At 52.5% G+C, this 19,339-nt stretch overlaps 1 protein-coding gene across 13 annotated transcripts in view; it reads right to left on the reverse strand.

The window, feature by feature from the left end:
• Positions 1-19,339, reverse strand: part of LOC146786091 (eukaryotic translation initiation factor 4 gamma 1-like) — a 1,219,153-nt gene that overhangs the window by 129,295 nt on the left and 1,070,519 nt on the right. For all 13 annotated transcript variants that reach the window (XM_085635575.1, XM_085635572.1, XM_085635570.1 and 10 more), the window contains 2 exons: positions 18,777-18,858; positions 18,218-18,316 (listed from right to left, as the gene is read on the reverse strand). In XM_085635575.1, coding sequence (XP_085491701.1) covers positions 18,218-18,316; positions 18,777-18,858 — 181 coding nt within the window. The remainder of the gene's footprint in view (positions 1-18,217; positions 18,317-18,776; positions 18,859-19,339) is intronic.

The following is a 19,339-nucleotide window of genomic DNA, read 5'->3' on the forward strand; positions in this document are numbered from 1 at the left end:
ATTCCTCACCTTAGAATAGATACCCAAGCAATACCATCCCCGGTGGTGGGTCTGCGAACCAAGATCACACCAGAAAGTCCTGGAGGATAGAACGGCCAAAGAAGCCATCCCTCCGGACTTGGCTGTCTAGGCAATAATGCCTGGCAAACGTGTGTAGCAAAGCCCACGTTGCCGCCTGACAGATGTCCTGCAAAGGGACACCCCGTCCCAAAGCAGTAGTAGCCGCTGTGGCCCGAGTAGAATGGGCGCGCAGCCCAACAGGAGGGTCCTTTTTAGCCAAGGAGTAACAAATTTTGATGCACAAAACGACCCACCGAGAGATGGTCCGTTTGTGCACAGCTTTCCCCTTCTTAGCACCCACGTATCCAACGAAAAGTTGGTCGTCCACCCGGAACTGCTTTGTGCGGTCCAAATAAAAGGAGAGCGCACGTTTTGGGTCCAGACGGTGGAGCCTCTCTTCCTCTTTGGAAGGATGCGGAGGCGGAAAGAAGGTGGGCAAGGTGACAGACTGCCCAAGATGAAATGGAGTCACCACTTTCGGAAGAAAGGAGGGACGAGGCTGAAGGACAACCTTGTCCGGATGAACAGAGAGAAAAGGAGGTTTTGAAGATAAAGCCTGGAGCTCACTCACCCGTCTAGCCGAGGTGATGGCTACCAGAAAAGCAGTCTTAAGCGTCAGCAGACGAAGAGGACAATTATGAAGAGGCTCAAAGGGAGCACACATGAGAAATGTGAGAACAAGATTCAAGTCCCACTGAGGCATTACAAAAGGGACAGGAGGGAACGTGTGAGTAATGCCCTTTAGAAAGCATGTAACTACAGGGGACTTGAAAAGAGAAGGCTGATCAGGAAGCCGCAAGAAGGCAGAGATGGCAGCAAGATAACCTTTCAGGGTGCCCAGGGCAGAGCCCTGCCGGGCCAAAGAAAGAAGAAAGAGGAGGACCTTAGAAAGAGGGGCGGAAAGGGGATCCACAGCCTTTGCTGTGCACCATGCCACAAATTTGTTCCACCGGCAGGCGTATACCGTCTTTGTGGAGGGACGCCTGGCTGCCAGAATGATATCACAGACTTCAGGAGGCAAGTCAAATGGCATCAACTGCCGCAGCTCAATTTCCACGCATGGAGGTGGAGGCTGGACAGGTTCGGGTGTAGGACCGTCCCCTGCTGCTGCGACAGAAGATCCTCCCGAAGGGGCAGACGTATCGGAGGATCGGTCAACATACTGAGTAGCTCGGGATACCAGTACCTTCGTGCCCAATCCGGAGCCACCAAGATGACTTGGGCCCGGTCGTGCCTGATCTTCTTCAGCACTCTGGGCAGAAGTGGTATAGGCGGAAAGGCGTACAACAGACCGCAACTCCACTCGTGACGAAAAGCGTCGCCGAGCGAGTGCCGCCTTGGAAATGCCAACGCGCAGAACTGCTGACATTGCGCGTTCTCTTCGGTGGCGAATAGATTTAACCAAGGCTCTCCCCACTGCTGAAAGAGACCTTGCGCCACTTCGGAGTTCAGACGCCATTCGTGATCCATCATGCACCGGCGGCTGAGTTCGTCCGCCCTGGCGTTCAGAGAACCCGCCAGGTGTTGAACCACTAGGGTGACGCCCTGGTGTTCCAGCCACGTCCAGAGGCGCAGGGCCTCCTGACAAAGGGTCCACGACCCCACCCCGCCCTGTTTGTTGCAATACCACATGGCGGTGGTGTTGTCCGTGAACACCTACACGACACTTCCCCTGACAGAGGGAAGGAAGGCTTTCAGTGCAATTTGGATCGCTCTCAACTGCAACAGGTTGATGTGGAGACGAGACTCCGCCGGAGACCAGAGGCCACTGATCTCCGCCTCTCCCATATGGCCACCCCATCCCAGGAGGGACGCATCCGTCACTACGACATGCTCCGGTTGGGGAAGGGAGAGGCTTCTGCCCATGACCCAATCGCAGTCCGTGAGCCACCACTGCAACTGCTGTGCAGTGCCCTCCGAGATCAAGACATGGTCGGACAGGTTGCTGTGATGCTGGGCCCACTGAAACTTCAGGTCCCACTGCAGAGCCCGCATGCGCCGCCTGGCGTGATGCACTAGTAGGATGCAGGAGGCCATCAGCCCCAGAAGCCGCAACACTAGCCTGACCGAAACCCAGGATAGAGGCCGAAAGATGGGAATCAGGGCCTGTATATCCCGGACCCGCTGTTCCAGTGGATAGACCCGGAACTGCACAGAATCGAGAACCGCTCCGATGAAGAGGAGCTTCTGAGAGGGACTCAGGTGTGACTTCGGCACGTTGATGGAAAACCCCAGCAAATGCAGGAGATCCGCCGTAGTCTGGAGGTGGGAGACGACTGCCTGGGGCGAGCCCGCCTTCAACAACCAGTCGTCGAGATAGGGGAAGACTGGAACCCCTGATCTGCGCAGATGAGCTGCGACCACCGCCATCACTTTCGTGAACACCCGAGGGGCACTGGTGAGGCCGAAGGGGAGCACGGTAAACTGAAAGTGCTCTTGGCCCACTGTGAACCGCAGGTAACGCCGGTGGGCCAGCAGGACGGGGATGTGGAAATATGCGTCCTGCAAGTCCAACGCTACCATCCAGTCTCCGGGGTCTAGGGCAGCTAGAACCTGAGCCAAAGTCAACATCTTGAACCTTTCCTTCCGGAGGAAGGCATTGACGTTCCGGAGGTCCAAGATAGGGCGTAGGCCCCCTTTGCCCTTCTTGGGAACCAGAAAGTAGTGGGAATAACAACCACGACCTACTTCTGGACTCGGAACGCGCTCGACGGCCCCCTTGGCCAAGAGGGCCGAAACTTCCTCGTGGAGAAGATTCAAATGATCCCCCGAGATACGGTGGTGCTGCGGTGGCATGGCTGGAGGGGTCGTCTCGAAGGGGAGGGAGTAGCCCCTTCGGACGATTTGCAGCACCCACCTGCCCGATGTGATGGACCGCCAGTGGAGCAGGTGATGGCGAACTCTGCCGCCCACTGGCGTGGAATGGGCCTGAAAGCTCGGACTAGGAAGGCTTTGAGGCGGATGCTGCCGGGGTGGATGTGGGCTGACCTAGTCGTCCTCCAGAACCGCCTCGGCGGAAACCACGTCCGCGCGCAGGTTGGTTCTGCGGCTGGTGGCTAGGCGCACGTGAGGAGGCACCCCTTCCTTGGCCACGAGAGGGGCTCAAGGCGGAAGTTTGCGACCGCGGGGCCGAGAGGCCCAAGGACTTGGCCGTAGCCCGGGAGTCCTTAAAGCGGTTCAGCGCACTGTCCGCCTTCTCGCCAAACAGGCGAGTGCCATCAAACGGCATGTCCATGAGAGTGCTCTGGACATCGCCCGAAAATGACGTGGACCGCAGCCAGGCGTGACGTCTAAGCGCCACTGTGGTAGAAATGGCCCTACCCAGCGAGTCCGTGGTGTCAAGCCCACAACGTATAGCATGTCGCGCGGCATCCCTCCCATCGGCCATAGCCTGGGTAAGTCGTGTCCGGACCTCCTCCGGACACAGGGGCAGCGCGTCCTCCACCGCATCCCACAGAGAGTGGGAATAACGGTCCAAGAGACAAGCGGTGTTCAAAGACCGCAGTCCCAAACTAAGGGAAGAGAACAGCTTCTTGCCAAACTGTTCTAGTCTCTTGGAATCCCGGTCCGGCGGGGCGGTCGGGAAAGAGGATTGGGAGGTGGAGGCCTGAATAACCAGGCTCTCAGGGGTAGGGTGTTGGGACAGAAAACTGGGGTCGCCCGGAGCAGGGCGGTGGCGCCTGGCGTCGTTCCTGTCCACAGGGTGAACTGTGGAGGGCTTGGACCAGGTGCCCTGCAGAACGTCAATGAGGGCCTCATTGAATTACAGCAGAGGCTCAGTGGAGCTTGCTGCAGACTGAAGCACCTCAGTAAGGACGTTAGTCCTCACAGCCACGGCAGGCAGCTCGAGCCCAAGGGCTGCGGCCGCCTTGCGCAGCACCACAGAGAAAGCAGCGCCCTCCTCCGAAGCCACAGTCGGAGGAGAGACAAATCCAGTGTCTGGAGAGGTATCCAGGCCACTGGCCTCCCCCAGTTCATCTGCCCAGTCCTGGGACAGTTGAGCCTGAGCGGCCATAGGATCCTCGGATCCCTCCCAGTTGTCCCCATCATCCGACTCCTGGTATAGAGAAAAAAGTAACGGAGCCGGGCGGTAGACATAATGTGTCTCTAGCGGCGCCGATCTCGGCGTCCATCGACGCCGGACCGGCGCCGGGCCCGGAGCGGGACTGAACTGGGGTACGACGTCGAGCGGAGTCGACGTCGGCGGTGGTACCGGTGTCGACGCCGGCGGAGGCGTGACGAGGTTGACCGGCGTCGACGGGGACTCGAGAACGGGTCCCTCGGGCGCTTGCGGCGTCTAGGCCGGAGCCGTTAACGGCGCCGGAGCCACCGGCAGGCAAGGCAGCCCAGTCGGGTCCGCGGGGCCCGAAGGCGCACGAGCGGGCGCCGACGGCGGAGCCAGGTTCCTCATGGCCGAGAGGAAGGCACTGACTTCCGCCGGCGTCGCGTTAGTCCCAGGGACCGGAGGGTATGGGGACGGGCGCGGCGCCTGCGGCTCCGCTGGAGCCGCGGGGGTGGAACCACCCTGACCCTCGGCCGAGTCGCGCGACCGGCGAGGGGAGTCCGAAGAGCGATGTCGCCTCTTGGACTTCTTGGAATGCTTCGACTTACCCGAAGACTTGGATCCCGACGACCGATGGTGACGTCGGCTGCGGCTCCGCGACCGATCCTTGGACCTCCTCCTGGACCGGGATCGAGAGGCGCGCGGAGCCGAGTGGCGAATCTCGAGAAGCTTACGGGACCGCTCCCGTCTAGCCTTCGAGGTCAGGGCCTTGCAGTCCTAACACGACTCCGCGTCGTGATCGAGGCCCAAGCAGTAAAGGCACCGGCGGTGATGGTCCGTAACCGACATCAATCGGTTACAGTCCGTACAGGCTTTAAACCCAGGCATCCTACCGGCACCAGTGTCGAGACACTATCAAAAAGGATCAAAAAAGTTAGTCAAAAATTGACTAAAGGGGTAGCTCTCCCGGAACTGCGCTTACTGGCGCCGAAAAAAGAAGAACTGACGTCAGCGCGCGAGGGCGGCGTCTAAGTACTCAGACGACGTCATCCCGGCGCACGACGCCGACGACGGACGCGGAGCCGCAGACGACGCCTAGCAACGCGCAAGGGGTATTGCTGACGAAAAATCTTCCGGATCCAGTCTGACGCCTGGGGATATTCTAAGGTGAGGAATCTAACTAACGTGTTTCTTTCAGATGCTGTTACCCTGAACGGGAGCACCTTGAACTGGTAATGTTGCCCGTCCACCACAAATCTGAGGCACTTTCTGTGAGACTGGTGTACTGGGATATGAAAGTATGCGTCTTTCAAGTCCAGAGTGGTGAGAAAATCGTTATGGGAAAGAAGCGGGAGAACCTGTTGAAGGGTTACTATGTGAAAATGGTCCGAATGTATGTAAGTGTTGAGGTCTGAGATCTAGGATAGGTCGTAGAGTCTCGCCTGTCTTTGGAATCAGAAAGTACAGGGAGTAGACCCCTAAATTTTGCTGATTTAAGGGGACCTGCTCTATGGCTCCTTTTTGCAGGAGGGAGATCACCTCCTGTTTTAGCAGTGCAGTATGTTCTTGAGACATAGGGCGGTGCCTTGGTGGAATGTTGGGGGGGGGGGGGGGCAGATGTTAGTTCTGAGTAATACCCTGACTGAATAATTTGTGTCACCCATCTGTCTGAGGTGATTGTCTCCCAGACGTGATGTATTCTGCCCCCGACTGGAGTGGAATGGTCTAGAGGGAGCGGGGGAAAGTCATTGGTTAGTAGGTGTGGCAGAGCGGGCGGTATTTGTTTTGCCTCTGTGTGAGAAAGTGCCATCTTTCTTGCATGGTATGCCCCCACTTTTTGCTAAATTGCTGAATGAACTTCGATTGAGTGTACCCTGGGTTCCTGCCAATCAGGTGCCCAGGGCCTATGTTCATTCCTTAAACCACACAAACTCCCAATTGGCAAACCCTAGCCACATGTCAGCCCCTAGTAAATGGTACCCTAGGTACCCAGGGCCTTGTGGCCAGGGAAGGCCTCTAAGGGCTGCAGCACTCATTGTGCCACCCTCAGAGGCCCTGTACCCTTACACACACACTGCCCTTGCAGGCTGAGTGTCTGGGTGCAGGACAAAACAAAGTCGACATGGCACACATCACTGTGTACCATGCCCATCACCTACACTGCCAAGGCATATGTTAGCCACCCCTCTAGCTGGGTGCATTACGCCTATGGTGTGGGCACAGGAGCAGGAGCCCTGTGCCCCTACAGTACCCGGGTCCATTCCTGGGCACTGTAAGTGCAGTGCTGTCATTTAAGAGTACATGGTGCTGAGAGCTTGTCAAACACGAGCTCCACAGCACCATAGTGGCACCACTGAAGCCTGGGAAGTTTGGTATCAAACTTCTCAGCACATTGAACCCACACTGATGCCAGTGTAGGATTTAATGTACTAAGCACCCCAGAGGGCATCTTAGAGATGCCCCCTTACAGCTAACTTACAATCCACGTCCGCTCTGAGGCTGCCCAGGCTGCCACACAGCAGACACGTTGCTGGACCCCTGGGTGGGAGAGCCCCTGCAACAATGCACATCCTGGGTGAGGTGAGAAATCTCCTCCCCCAGGATGAGCAAAGGGAAGCTTCAAAGGCAGGCCGCCATTTGGTGTTTCCCCAGGCCACTGCAACCCCCCACTCTGGCGGGAAGCTTGGCCGGAAACCCCATACAAGGACAGGGGATGTGCCAGCCTGCCCACCCCACCCCTCAGGTGGGGGAGGCGAGGTGAAGCACATCTCCGGGCTCTCGCCATCTTGAAGATGGGAGGCCCTACCCTATCAGGATTAGGCTACTGCCCCCCTCCCACAGGAGAGAGGCAGGATAGGGGGTGTACCCACCCCAGGACAAGGACCCATTGGTCCCTGGCCTTCACCTACCTGTAACGCCCCTAAATCTAGTATTTAGGGGCATCCTGAACCTTCCTTACGCAGATTCCAGATAGAAAATTACAATAAGAGCAAGAAGAACAAAGACCTGCTCTGCAGCTGCTAAAAAGAGAAGACACCAACTGCTTAGGCCCCAGCCCTACCGGCCTGTCGACTCTCGAACCTGCACCAGCGCGGCATCTCTCGTGGCCAGCAACCTCACCAACCCCGGAGGACCTGGCTACCTTTTGGCTCTAAGCCCCTGGGACTCCCATGAATAGAGGCTCTACTCAAGAAACCTATTTTTAACCCCTGGCAGCAGCCCGGGACCGCGGACCCAACACACTCTGCACCAGCCAAGCCTGGCCAGTGCCGGAGTGGACAAAGACCCTGAGGACGACCCCACAGCGACTGTGACCCCGTGTCGGGCACCCAAGGACCCCCCTCGACATCCCGGAAGAAGCCTGCAGCCTCAGAACCAAGTGCCACCCCAACCGCGATCAACCAGAGGGTAAGATTCCCAACGTCAAAAGGCACCCCTGCACCCGGCGCCCTGCGGCCCCCTGTGCCCAATCCCGGGGTACCCACCTAACCTACAACCACCCAACTTACCTCTCGAAGTGATGGTGGCACCTGAAACATCCTCGTCCCCGAGCCTGCAGCCTTTTTCCAAACCGGAACATTCCCATTGATTTCCATTGAGCGCCCGAAGGCTCAAAAGCACCCTGCACCCAGCCGCCCGAGTGGCCCTGGCAGTGCCCTCTCTACACTAACCTACTTCCCCACTTGCCCTGAGTAAGTGACCAGGAGCCCAGCTCCCACAGCCGCGTGGCTTGCCAGACAGCAGCCACCAACCAAGGCCCCCCCTATCCCTCATAGGATAACATTGGGCCTAACTCTCTCTGCACCCGGCCGTCCTGAAACCGCTGAGGGTGAACCAACTGTACCTACCTGACACTGGGGGACCCCTGAGTCCATGCCCGGAATTCCAACTCTGCCAGTCGAGTACTTACCCTTAAACCGCTAACTTCATTTTCCTCATAGGGTAACATTGACTGGCTTTTTCTTCAAAAATCTTTTAAGTGTGAACTTTTCAAAACTGCAAAAATTCACCAAAAATCAGCCAAGTGACAAAAACGAATTTACTCACCTGCTCCTAGGTGAGCTCCCAGTGCTGGATCTTGGTGCCCAGCCCGGACCCTGAAAAGTGTTCACAACTATACTTACCTCTAACTCATTTTTCTCCCATAGGAAACCATTGTCTGCTTTTCTGTGAAATTTCTTCTGTCTATTTTTGCAAATTTGAAATATTCTTTTAAAATCGTACCATTTCTGCAAACGAAATTACTTACCTGCTTTTGATAAGGACCCCAGTCCTGGGTCTAGGCACCCAGTCCTGGATTACTAAAGTAACGATAAAGTACTCTACCTGCAATGTGAATTTCTTGCCATAGAGATCCATTGAATGTTTTCTTTGAAATATTTTCTAAGTGCTAACTTTTGAAATAGCTAAATATTATTTAAAAATCATTACAGTTATTAAGTCGACTTTCATCACTTGATTCTGAATACTGACCCAAGGCTGGTTCTAGGAGCCAGACCTGGAATTCCAAAAGTAATCTGAAAAGTAATTTATTACAAATAACCTGAATTTACCATTGAGCTCAATGCATTCTTATGTTTAGGAAATAGGATTGTTTATTGCAACCAACTGTGACTGTTTACACAAATGTATTGCTTAAGACAAAAGTATTTATATTCAACCTCTCATTCTGAGAAAGTATATTTTTACCCCCTTTGAGGTTCTAAAAATAAAACAAGCATATATTTTATATATATATAAACCATTGGCCTAGAGTTCAGTTATTGAGTGTGTGAAACCATTTGCTGACTGTGTACAATAAATGCTTTACACTGTCCTCTGGTACTGCCTTACTGCTCGACCAAGCTACCACTTTTGAGAGTAAGGTCATACCTAACTTTGACCTCTATCAGCCTCTGGGGGACTGTGGACTCTGTACACCCTGTACCTATTAGGGAACAGTATATCCAGAGCCACTTTCTCACACTCTGCCCGTGCCTCGAAAGGAAGAGCGGCGAAAGGAGCGCCTAGGAGTGTGTGACTGTAGAGCACCCATGGATTTCGCAGTGTCAGTATCTTTTTTCATCTTCGAGGGCTTCATCAACTTTTGGGCCAAATAGATGATCTTGGTCGAATGGGTGATTTAATATAGAGGCTTGTACCTCCGGTTTAAAACTTGAAACTCTGAGCCAGGCATGGCGACGTAGAAGGACACTGGTGTTTATGGCCCTGGAGGCTGTATCTGCTGCATCTAGGGCACAGCGAATAGAGGTATTAGGTATTAGTTTTCCCTCTTGGATCAATTCATTGGCCCTGTTCTTATATTTTTCAGGGAGATGGTGCATGATGGTCTCTAATTCATCGTAATGTGCCCTGTCGTATCTGGCCAATAGCGCTTGCGTGTTGGCGATACGCCATATGTTGGCGGCTTGTGACGCAGTGCACTTCCCTGACGCGTCTAGGAGCTTGGACTCTGTCAGGTGGTGGTGCTTCGCCTGACGCCTGAGAATTGGAGCGTTTCCTAGCTGTAGATACCACTAGGGAATCCAATGGTGCAGGGCCTTTAATATATGAAGGGTCTGTGGGGGCGGCTTTGTATTTCTTCTCTATACGGGGGTTTAGGACCCTGGCCCTGACTGGGTCTTTAAAGACCTCCGGTGCATGTTTAATCACCCCTTTTAACATAGGTAGGATGGCAGTAGACGTATGTGTGTTGTCAAAGGTGTCTGGGAGAAAATCCTCCTCCACTGGGTCAGTGTGTAACTGCACCCCGTGGTAGTGTGCCGCCCTTTGTAATAGGTGGTGAAAACCCAAGGAACCTTCAGGTGGGGATGGCCTAGATGGGTAAAGGTCATCCTGTGGGACATCTGGGATGTCCGGAATATTATAGTCGTCCCATGGGTCTGGAGATCCAGTAGGGGTGGGATCCGGTGGCACATCTGCTGGATCATAAAATGGGTCTCCTAAGTCGTCTGGGACAGGAGACAAGGTTGGGGAACGATGAGGCAGGGGTGGAGAGGGTAGAGGTGGGGAGGGTGGAGGAGGAGGGGAAGGCACTCTGAAAGGGGAGGTAGCAGTCTTCTTTGGAGGTGGAGGTGGAGCTGGTTTGTCCAAGTGTCTCTTTTTTGTAGACAATGTCAAATGTCCAGTTTTTGGATCCTTGGTGAGTGTCTTTTGGAGAGGATCCGGTGTAAAAAGTTCTTGCGACACTGGTTGTTCGGTCGGCGCCGAAGCTTTCGGGGCCGACGGCTTTTTAGGCTTGTCCAAGCTGTGCTGCTTTGGGACCTCCGATTTTTTGTTCGGCGCCGAAGAAGGCTTCGGCACGGGAGTGTCGGTGCCTAGGGCCTTGTGATGTTTGGTCGGCACCGGCAGGGCAGGTTTCGACACCGAAGGCTTTGGTACTGTGTTCGGTGTGGAGATGGAGGCCGATCTTTTATTCGGTGCCGAAGGGTGTTTTTCGGTACCGATGGTAGGCTGGCTCGAGCCCGAGCTGACGGAAGGCTTAATAGGCTTCTTTACTGGGCCCAAAGGTGGGGTGTGAGAAGCAGTATCCTTGGTCTTGCCTTGGCCCGAAGGCGAAGGTGTGACCGAAGCCTTTTTGGGTGTCGGCGTGGGTGTGGGAGGGGGTATTGTACTCACGACCCTCTGCGCCGGGGTGATGTCCTCCACATCGGAGTCGTCGGCCTCGGAAGCACTGACGAGGTAGTCGTCCTCCTGTTCGATGTTCTGCTGTCCCAGAGCTTCGACGTCGTCCCCGAAGGTGTCGACTGGAGCGGAGGTCGAGGAGTGCGCCATGTTACGTCTAGCCCGTCGATCTCGAATAGTCTTTTTGGAGCGAAAAGACTTGCAGGCGGGACAGTCTCGAGCCTCGTGTTCAGGGGAGAGGCAGAGGTTGCACACCTCGTGGAGATCAGTGTGGGGAAACTTGGACCCACATCGAGGGTACTTCTTGAAAGGAGTTCTTTCCATCAGCCGAGACCGGAGCAGGCCCGAAGGCCGCCGTCTACCACCGGAATCGAAGAAGTGCCGAAGAGAAGGTGATTAGGATGATTTATTGTCTGAAGGATCTCGATGAGCGAGGATTTTGCGTCGATCGGTGAACCGCAGAGTTCGGAACCGGCGCGCGAAGTATTGCATCCGGGCCCGATGGCGGAAAAAACTATTTGAGGATGGAGCCGAAGCCCATGCGCAATACGAACCAAAGGAGGAGTCACCGACCTCGTGACTTCCAAAGACTTTCCAAGTGGAAAAACAAACTACAAACATCCGGGCCCAACACCAGATGGCGATCTATGCACAGTGTATAATCTGCAGCTCATATGCCTAGAACTGATTGTTTTTGATATATATCATCATAAAATATAAGGCTACACCCGATTACATGTCACGGTCTATACACCTCGCATGAATGTATAACAAAATCATGTGATATCACCACATTAAGTAGTACAATGCCTCTGTAATCACCATGGGAGCACATTTGTTTGGCTAATAACAAATGTTTGCGATAATTACAATATCGATAGATTAATGTCAAATATCATATCAATCTCTACCTAGCCGTGAACAAGTCGCATGTACGATCTTACGAAGGCGACGAAACACGTGTTGGCTTGGGAACTAGTGTAAAAACTGAAGGATTAAAAAGAAGAATATCACAAGAAAGAAACAAAGATTGATTTATTTTTTCATGTATAATTTACTTACTAACTTTGTAAACTGAAATTCTGCGTGTGCTTGGGTTTACTCATGATGATTCTTTGTTGCTTTTGCCACAATAACTAAGGGAGGCTGGTGGTTCTCTCCAACCCTTGAGCACCGTAACGAATAGTTTCTTACCTGTCGGTGTAGTTTTGCAGCTTGAAGATCTTTCTGGATTCACTATACTGTGCATTATTCCGCGATCTGGTGGTTGGGTCCGGATTCGTAGTCTTTTTTTGTAGCCCAGGTGGGCGTCGACGTCCCACCATTTGGTGCACCTCTCGTGACGTCGTGCTTCCTGCGGAAGTCCCACCTTTGGGGCGCCATCTTCGGGTTCTTTTTTCCTCTTTTTTTATCCCTAGGCGAATGATCAACTTGTATGTCTCTTTCTGTAGTATTTCATTCCTTCTGTACTTTTGTTTTTCCCCCTCTTCCTACAGCCTCATCTTCCTGGCAGAGGTGGGTGGGTTCGCTAGTGAATCCAGAAAGATCTTCAAGCTGCAAAACTACACCGACAGGTAAGAAACTATTCGTTTTGCAGCGTGAATCTTTCTGGATTCACTATGCTGTGCATAGACTTTGTAGCGGTTTGTTATCTTTGTGGCGGCTGGGTGGTAGATGAGCATTGGTCGTTGAATATGTGTTGAAGCACCTTCTGTCCTACTTGTGCTTCCTTGTTCATCTGTATGTCCACGCAGTAGTGCTTGGTGAACGTGTGCACCGAAGCCCATATTGCCGCCAGGCATATGTCCTGAATGGGCGCCCCTTTCTTCCTTGTGGAGTGAGCTTGAGGCCCCTCCGTTAGCTCCTGCCCTGCCTGATTGTGGCAAAATTGTATAGTTAGTGCAATCCATCTCGCAATGGTGCCCTTTGTCACTGGTCTCCCCATGAAGCTTGATGCAAAGGACACAAAGAGCTGCTGAGTTTTTCTGTGCTCCTTGGTCCTCTCAATGTAGTGCATCACCGCTCTCCTAGCGTCTAGTGTGTAGAGCCCTTTCTGCGTTTGAAGTTGGATTTTGAAAGAAACTCTGTATCTGAATACTCTGGTTCAAATGGAATGCCGACACGACCTTAGGCATGAAGTGTGGGTCTGTTCTCAGGACAACCCTGTCCTTGTGTATCTGTATGTAGGGCTCTTGTAGCGTTAGTGCTTGCAGTTCGCTCACCCTGCGTAGCGAGGTTATGGCTACCAGAAATGCCGTTTTCGTAGTCAACATTTGCATTAATGCCTTGTGTATGGGTTCAAATGGTGCTTTCATCAGCTCTGTCAGGACCACGTTAAGGTTCCATGCCGGCGGCGGCAACCTTTTAGGTGGCGCGATTCGTTTCGCTCCTTCCATGAATCTCTTTACTACCTGCGACGTAAAGAAACTTCCACCCTTCTCCCCTCTTGTGTAGGCTAGTATCGCCGCTAGGTGTACCCTTAGGGAGGTGGAGCATAGGTTACTTTTCAGAAGGTGCGTGAGGTATCTCAGCACTGTTGAGTCCTTTGTCATTTTATTCTGCAGGCCTTTTTTGCGACACCATATTGTAAATCTTTTCCATTTTGCACTATAGCATTTGCGTGTAGTTGGGTCTCCTTGCCTCTCGCAGCACTCTCGTAGTGCTTGCAGGCAATCTAAGGTCCGCAAATTCTAACTCTTCAGGAGCCATGCCGCCAGGCTGAGGCTTTCTGGCTCTGGATGTAGAACCTCTCCGTTCTGCATGGAGAGCAGGTCCTTTCTTCTTGTGAATCTGTGGGGATTCCCTTGAGCCATTTCTAGAATTTGGGAGAACCAAGTCTGCCTCGCCCACTGAGGTGCCACCAGGATCAGTGTCATGTTGCTGGTTCTGCATTTCTCGAGTACCCTGTGTAACAGTGGTATCGGCGGAAAAGCGTAGGCAAATGTCCTTGACCAGCTTATCCATAGGGCATTCCCTTGGGATTGCTGATCTGGTTGCCTGGACGCGAAGCTTCGGCATTTTGCATTCTGGCGTGTCGCAAATAGGTCTATTGTGGGAGTTCACCTTTTCCGGAAAAGCTTCTGCGTTTCGTGCCCATTGAGCTCCCACTCGTGTGAAGCCGAGGTCTGCCTGCTTAGCCAGTCTGCCTCCACATTGTCCTTCCCTGGTAGGTGAATCGCTAGCAGGTCTATCTTGAGAGGTATGGCCCATCTCCAAATCTCCTGTGCCAGAGTGGAAAGGGGGAACGACTGTGTCCCACGCTGTTTGTTGATATAAAACATGGTTGTGGTGTTGTCCGTTTGAATCAACACTCTCTGGTTGTACAGGTGCTTCTGGAATGCCTTCAGGGCTAGCAGGACAGTCTTCAATTCCAGGTAATTGATATGTCTCACCGCATCTGCCGGAGCCCACAGACCCCTCACTCTGAGTTGGTCCATGTGTGCTCCCCATCCCCTTTGAGATGCGTCCGTGGTGATGGTCACAGTTGGGCTTGGTGGTGCCAGGCTTTTCCCTGTAGTTATGTTGTCCCTGTCCCACCAAGTTATCTCTTCCTGCACTGCGTGCGTAACAACCACTAGATCTTCCCAACTTCCGCTTGCCTGTGACCATTGCTGTTGTAGCCATTCTTCGAATGGTCTCATGTGAAGCCGTACATTTGGGACCAGGTGGATACATGACGCCATCATCCCCATGATCTTGCTCACTGTTCACTGTCAGAACTCGCCCCTTCTGGTAGAGGCTCGTCTCTCTCAGTAGGGCTTCTGTTCTCCTGTCGCTGGGCACGACCGTCTTGTCTATGGTGTTGATTTTTGCTCCCAGGAAAATCTTCACCTGTTCTGGCCTCATTGATGACTTCCCCCAGTGTATGGAGAACCCCAGGTTCGTCAGTGTCTTTGTTACCTGCGCTGCGTGTTTCTCGCTCTTCTCGTGGGTGTTTGCTTTGATCAGCCAGTCGTCTAGGTAAGGGTACACATGAATCCCCTTCCTTCGTAGGTATGCTGCGACTGCCGACAGGCATTTCGTGAATACCCTTGGTGCTGATTTTAGCCCGAAGGCCAGGGTCGTGAATTGGTAATGGTCCTGGTTGATGCTGAATCTTAAAAGTCTTTTGTGCCTTCTGTTTATTGGGATGTGCAGGTAGGCATCCTTGAGGTCCACGGTGGACATGAAGTCTCCGTCCCTTATTTGGGGCAGCACCTCCTGTAGTGATGTCATTTTGAACTTTTGTGTTCTGATGTATTTGTTTAGGTATCGCAGATCCAGGATGGGTCTGAGATTTCCGTCTACTTTTGGTACCACGAAGTAGTTCGAGTAGACCCCTTTGTTCCTTTCCTTGTAAGGCACTGGCTCGATGGCTCTTTTTTCGAGCAGCTTCAGTGTTTCCTCTCCGAGTTGAGCAAGCTCCTGACCTGAGCGTTGCCTTCGTCTTGGTTTTCTGTTTGGGGGCGTCCCCTCCAAGTCCACGCAGTAACCGTGACGTTCAGTATCCACTTGTCCGTGGTTATACGTTGCCATTCCTGTAGGTAGAGGCCCAGCCTTCCACCTACGGGTGTTGGATGTTCGTAGGCGATTGGGTCTCTTCCCCCCCTACTTGTTTTTGCATTGCGCCTCACCCCTGGGGGTATGTTGGGGGTGAGCATCCCCCATGCGAGCAGAGTCACTTCGATGAGGGTTGGTCACTCCCTCGTCTCCTTTGGCCACGTCAGTTTCCCCTCCCGCGAAAGGACTGGCCCCTTGGCTGGTACTGCCAGTTTTGTTTTTGCTGACCTTGCTGGCCGTGACTTTCACCCTGCTGGAACGTCTGGTGCGATGTTCCCTGCTGGTTACCCCCTCTACCGTAGGGTCTTCTAGTTGTAGTGCCTCTTCTCATCCCCCTGAACTGTAGGGCCCCCATGGATCTTGCCGTCTCGTTCTCCTTCTTCAGCTGGGTGAATTTTTCGTCCACTGTCGCCCCGAACAGTGTCTCCCAGTTGAAAGGGGTGCTTAATATGTTGCTCTGCACCTCCTGTTTGAATCCAGAGATTCTCAGCCAGGCCTGTCTTCGTTCGGTGATCTCAATGGCCATTAGTCTGCTGGAAGTTTCCGCCCCGTCCAATGCAGTTTTAATGCATGAGTTGGCTATGTTTTTACCTTCTTCTACAAGGTGGGATGCTCTTTGGAGGTACTCTTCAGGGAGGTGTTTGACTAACTCCCCCATCTCGTCTCAGTGCTGGTACTGGTGTCGATTGAGAAGCGCATTGGAGTTCGCCATGCGCCAGTGCATCGCCGCGTTCCTTTCGACCTTCTTTCCCGTGAGGTCCATTCTCCTGCTTTCCTTATCGGGGGGTGGCCCCGAGGTCGCTGGCACGGTGGCCCTTCTCCTGGCCGTGGAAGCGATGGAGTCGGCAGTGACCGCTCCCTTGATGTAAGGCGGGTCCAGGGAGGAGTGCTTGTATTTCTTCTCTGTCCTGGGCGTGATGGACCTGCATGTTGCTGGCTCCTTAAAGGCTTCCTTCCCCTGGTTCATTACGCTTTGAAGCATGGGAAGGAACTGGCTCCTCGTCTGAATGGGGAGCAGGGTCTTGAGGAGGAAATCAGCTTTCGGCTTCTCCTCGTCCAGTTTTACCCCAAAGGCTGCTGCAGCACTCCTGACGACCATATTATACACCCCGATGTCGTCTGGCGGCGAAGGCCTCGAAGGATACGTGTCCACGGGCTCTTCGGCGTCGATATCTTGCCAATCCAGTTCGTGAGTGGTTGATGGCGCCGAGCCGTAGAACGACTGCTGGTCGGCCTCCTAGTCTTCGCCTTCATAGTAGGTGCCTTCTTCCTCCTCCTCATGATCTCTCGGCAGCCCTTCGGCGTAGAATTCGCCCTGCTCCTCGATCTCGACGATGTCCGTCGACGGAGTCGTTGGAATTTGGAATTCTTTCAATTTGGCGTCGAACTCCTTCCTCTGAAGGATGCTCTCCATCTCCGCTTCGAGTCTTCTCTTCTTCATTTCGGAGATGCTTTCGATGTTGACCGCGGCTCTTTGACGGAGCTTGCGTCGACGCTGGCCTGTCTTTCTGCGTCGAACGGCCCGCTTCGTGGGCTGCTTTCGACGAACTCAGCCTTTCGGCGTCCTTTGGCACCAGGAAGTCCTTCTCGCAGGATCCACTCGGCCTTTTGTCCATGGATCCACCCTTGGTCGTCGAAATTTTCGGCGCCGGTGCTCCTTTTGAGGACTTTGACTCAGATTTTCGAGAGTCTCTCGGGTTTTCGAGGCCCTTTCGGGGGTTTTGAACTCTACGATTCTCTTACCTCATCAGGCGTTTTCGTATCGGTCTCTGCGACCGTGAAGCTGTCGGGTCCTTCGGCGATGTTGTCATCGTCGGTGGAGAGGCCCAGATCGTAAAGCGACGGGGCCTTACCTTTGCCTTCCATGCTTAAGTTAGCTCTTCTCTGGCGTTCTCTCACTCGGAGCGTCTTCGGCACGAAAGCTGAACAGGCGTTGCAGTCCTTGCTCGGGTGGTCGATCGGTAGGCAAAGGTTGCAGACCGGATGCTGGTCCTTCTGCGCGAACTTGTGGTGGCAGTTAGGGCAGAATTTTAATGGTGTCTTGTCCATGGCGCTCAGAGCCTCTGAGTGCGCATCCTCGAAGGGCGTCGAAGAAAATTCCTGGGAATTCTTCCTTCTTCGCGTCCCGGATGTAATTTATTCCTCTCTGTTATCTCAGCTGTTTTTTCTCGATGAAACTTGCGTTTTCTCCTTCTTCCTTCGATTGAAATCCTGGAGCTTCTCGATGACGATCCAGACCCGACGGCGGAAAAAAGAATCTGAAGATGGCGCCCCAAAGGTGGGACTTTCGCAGGAAGCACGACGACGTCACGAGAGGTGCACCAAATGGTGGGACGTCGACGCCCACCTGGGCTACAAAAAAAATTAAAAAATTAAAAAAAAAAAAAAAGAAAGACTACGAATCCGGACCCAACCACCAGATCGCGAATAATGCACAGCATAGTGAATCCAGAAAGATTCACGCTGCAAAACAAATATTATCCCCACAAATACCAGGTGAATCAACCATAGGCGCCTATTATCTATTACAAATACCACTGTCCAGAACAAGAATCTTCATTGGCTGCCTATTGCGGCCAGGATACAGTTTAAAGCTATGTGCCTGACTCACATAGCCATCTGGAAGACTGGTCCGGTCATCATGCATTCCCTGGTCACCCCCCATCTCCCCCACAGGACCCTGCGTTCCAGCTCCTTGTGCTTGGCCACCCCCAAGAAAATACAAAGATCTAGATGGGGTGGTCGCTCATTCTCGTTTAATGCCGCTAAAATCTGGAACACTCTCCCCCTCACTCTTCGAGAGAACAATAATCTATTGGCTTTCCGGAAGCTCTTAAAAACCCATCTCTTCAAGATGCTTCCGTAGCAGCACGGCCTCTGTTCTTTTTCTCTGTTCCTCTATTGAACAGCGCTGGGAGGCCTTAGGGCAGGCAGCCATGCGCTATACAAATAGAATTTCATTCGTTCATTAAACCATGCAGGGGATTTTACCTTTTCTGTGATGAATTTATTTACATCCTCCTCTTCTGGCAGGAACTCTTTCCAGCTGAGTCCAGCTTCCCTCCATAGCTCTCCAGCCTTCTTGTGACTCTGTGGAAAAGACATTTGTGATCAACTGATAGGCAATTAACTCAAGACATTTTCGAGAAAGTAGAATGTATATTGAGGGAGCTATTGCCACTGCTAGGAGATTATTTCTTAAAGCTCAACTCTGACCAGTGGAGGTTCTCTTAAAATTGCAGCATTAGGAATCTTAAAAATAGCCTCCTACAATTCCACAATTGCAAGTACCCAACTGAAACAATACTTAACTTGGTCATAGCAAACCCCTGACCAATTAATTACCGTATAACTGATTTAATCAGTTAGAAATGTGCAAGGATTCTTAATGTTGCGGATTGAAACTTTTCAAAGCCACATTTTTTGTTTAATTATTTGAATTTTCACCCCGGACTAGTCCTTCGCCCATCAGGCAAGTGGACATTTTTCTGTCTTGTCCCTACTATTACACACACTGGGTTTCACACTGAGCAAGTCATGAAGCACTTACCATTCCTTTACATAGCAAACCCAAGATTTCAACTAGCAAAATGCTGGCTTTACCAATTGAAACAAGTGGCTTTGTCACTTCCCTGCAAGAAAAAAAAGGTTAAAATTAGCAGACGTTAGAACAAAGACTAATTAAAGATTATGTTGCTGTTCTACAAACTCTAGAAGTACAGTGAATAATTACAATCTCCTGGCCTGTAAAGAAATTCTACTGATCTGTAAAACGGTTTCCAATCTTGTAATGTGGTAAATCACATGCTGTGCATGCTAATCATCTAGTGTGGAGCTCCGCAACTTGTTCTGCATTAAGCATCAGGGGTTTTTGGCAAATAAACTGCTCGTTTAACATGAAAGGTTGAAAGTACCGTAAACAGAAAACATGGGCGAGTGCTTAAGACTACGCCTATCTTTATGGATCGGAAGAACAAATTCTATACCTAACCGTGGATATTGCATCTAATGGCAAATACCTCACCTTCAGAATATCCCTAGGCGCTACACTTTATGTGGAGATTTTGTTTGGAGCAGTGCTTTTGCATACTGGAGGGACGGGGTGGCCCCCCT

The sequence above is a fragment of the Triturus cristatus genome, chromosome 11, assembly GCF_964204655.1.
Source record: "Triturus cristatus chromosome 11, aTriCri1.1, whole genome shotgun sequence".
Taxonomy (NCBI): Eukaryota; Metazoa; Chordata; class Amphibia; order Caudata; family Salamandridae; genus Triturus; species Triturus cristatus.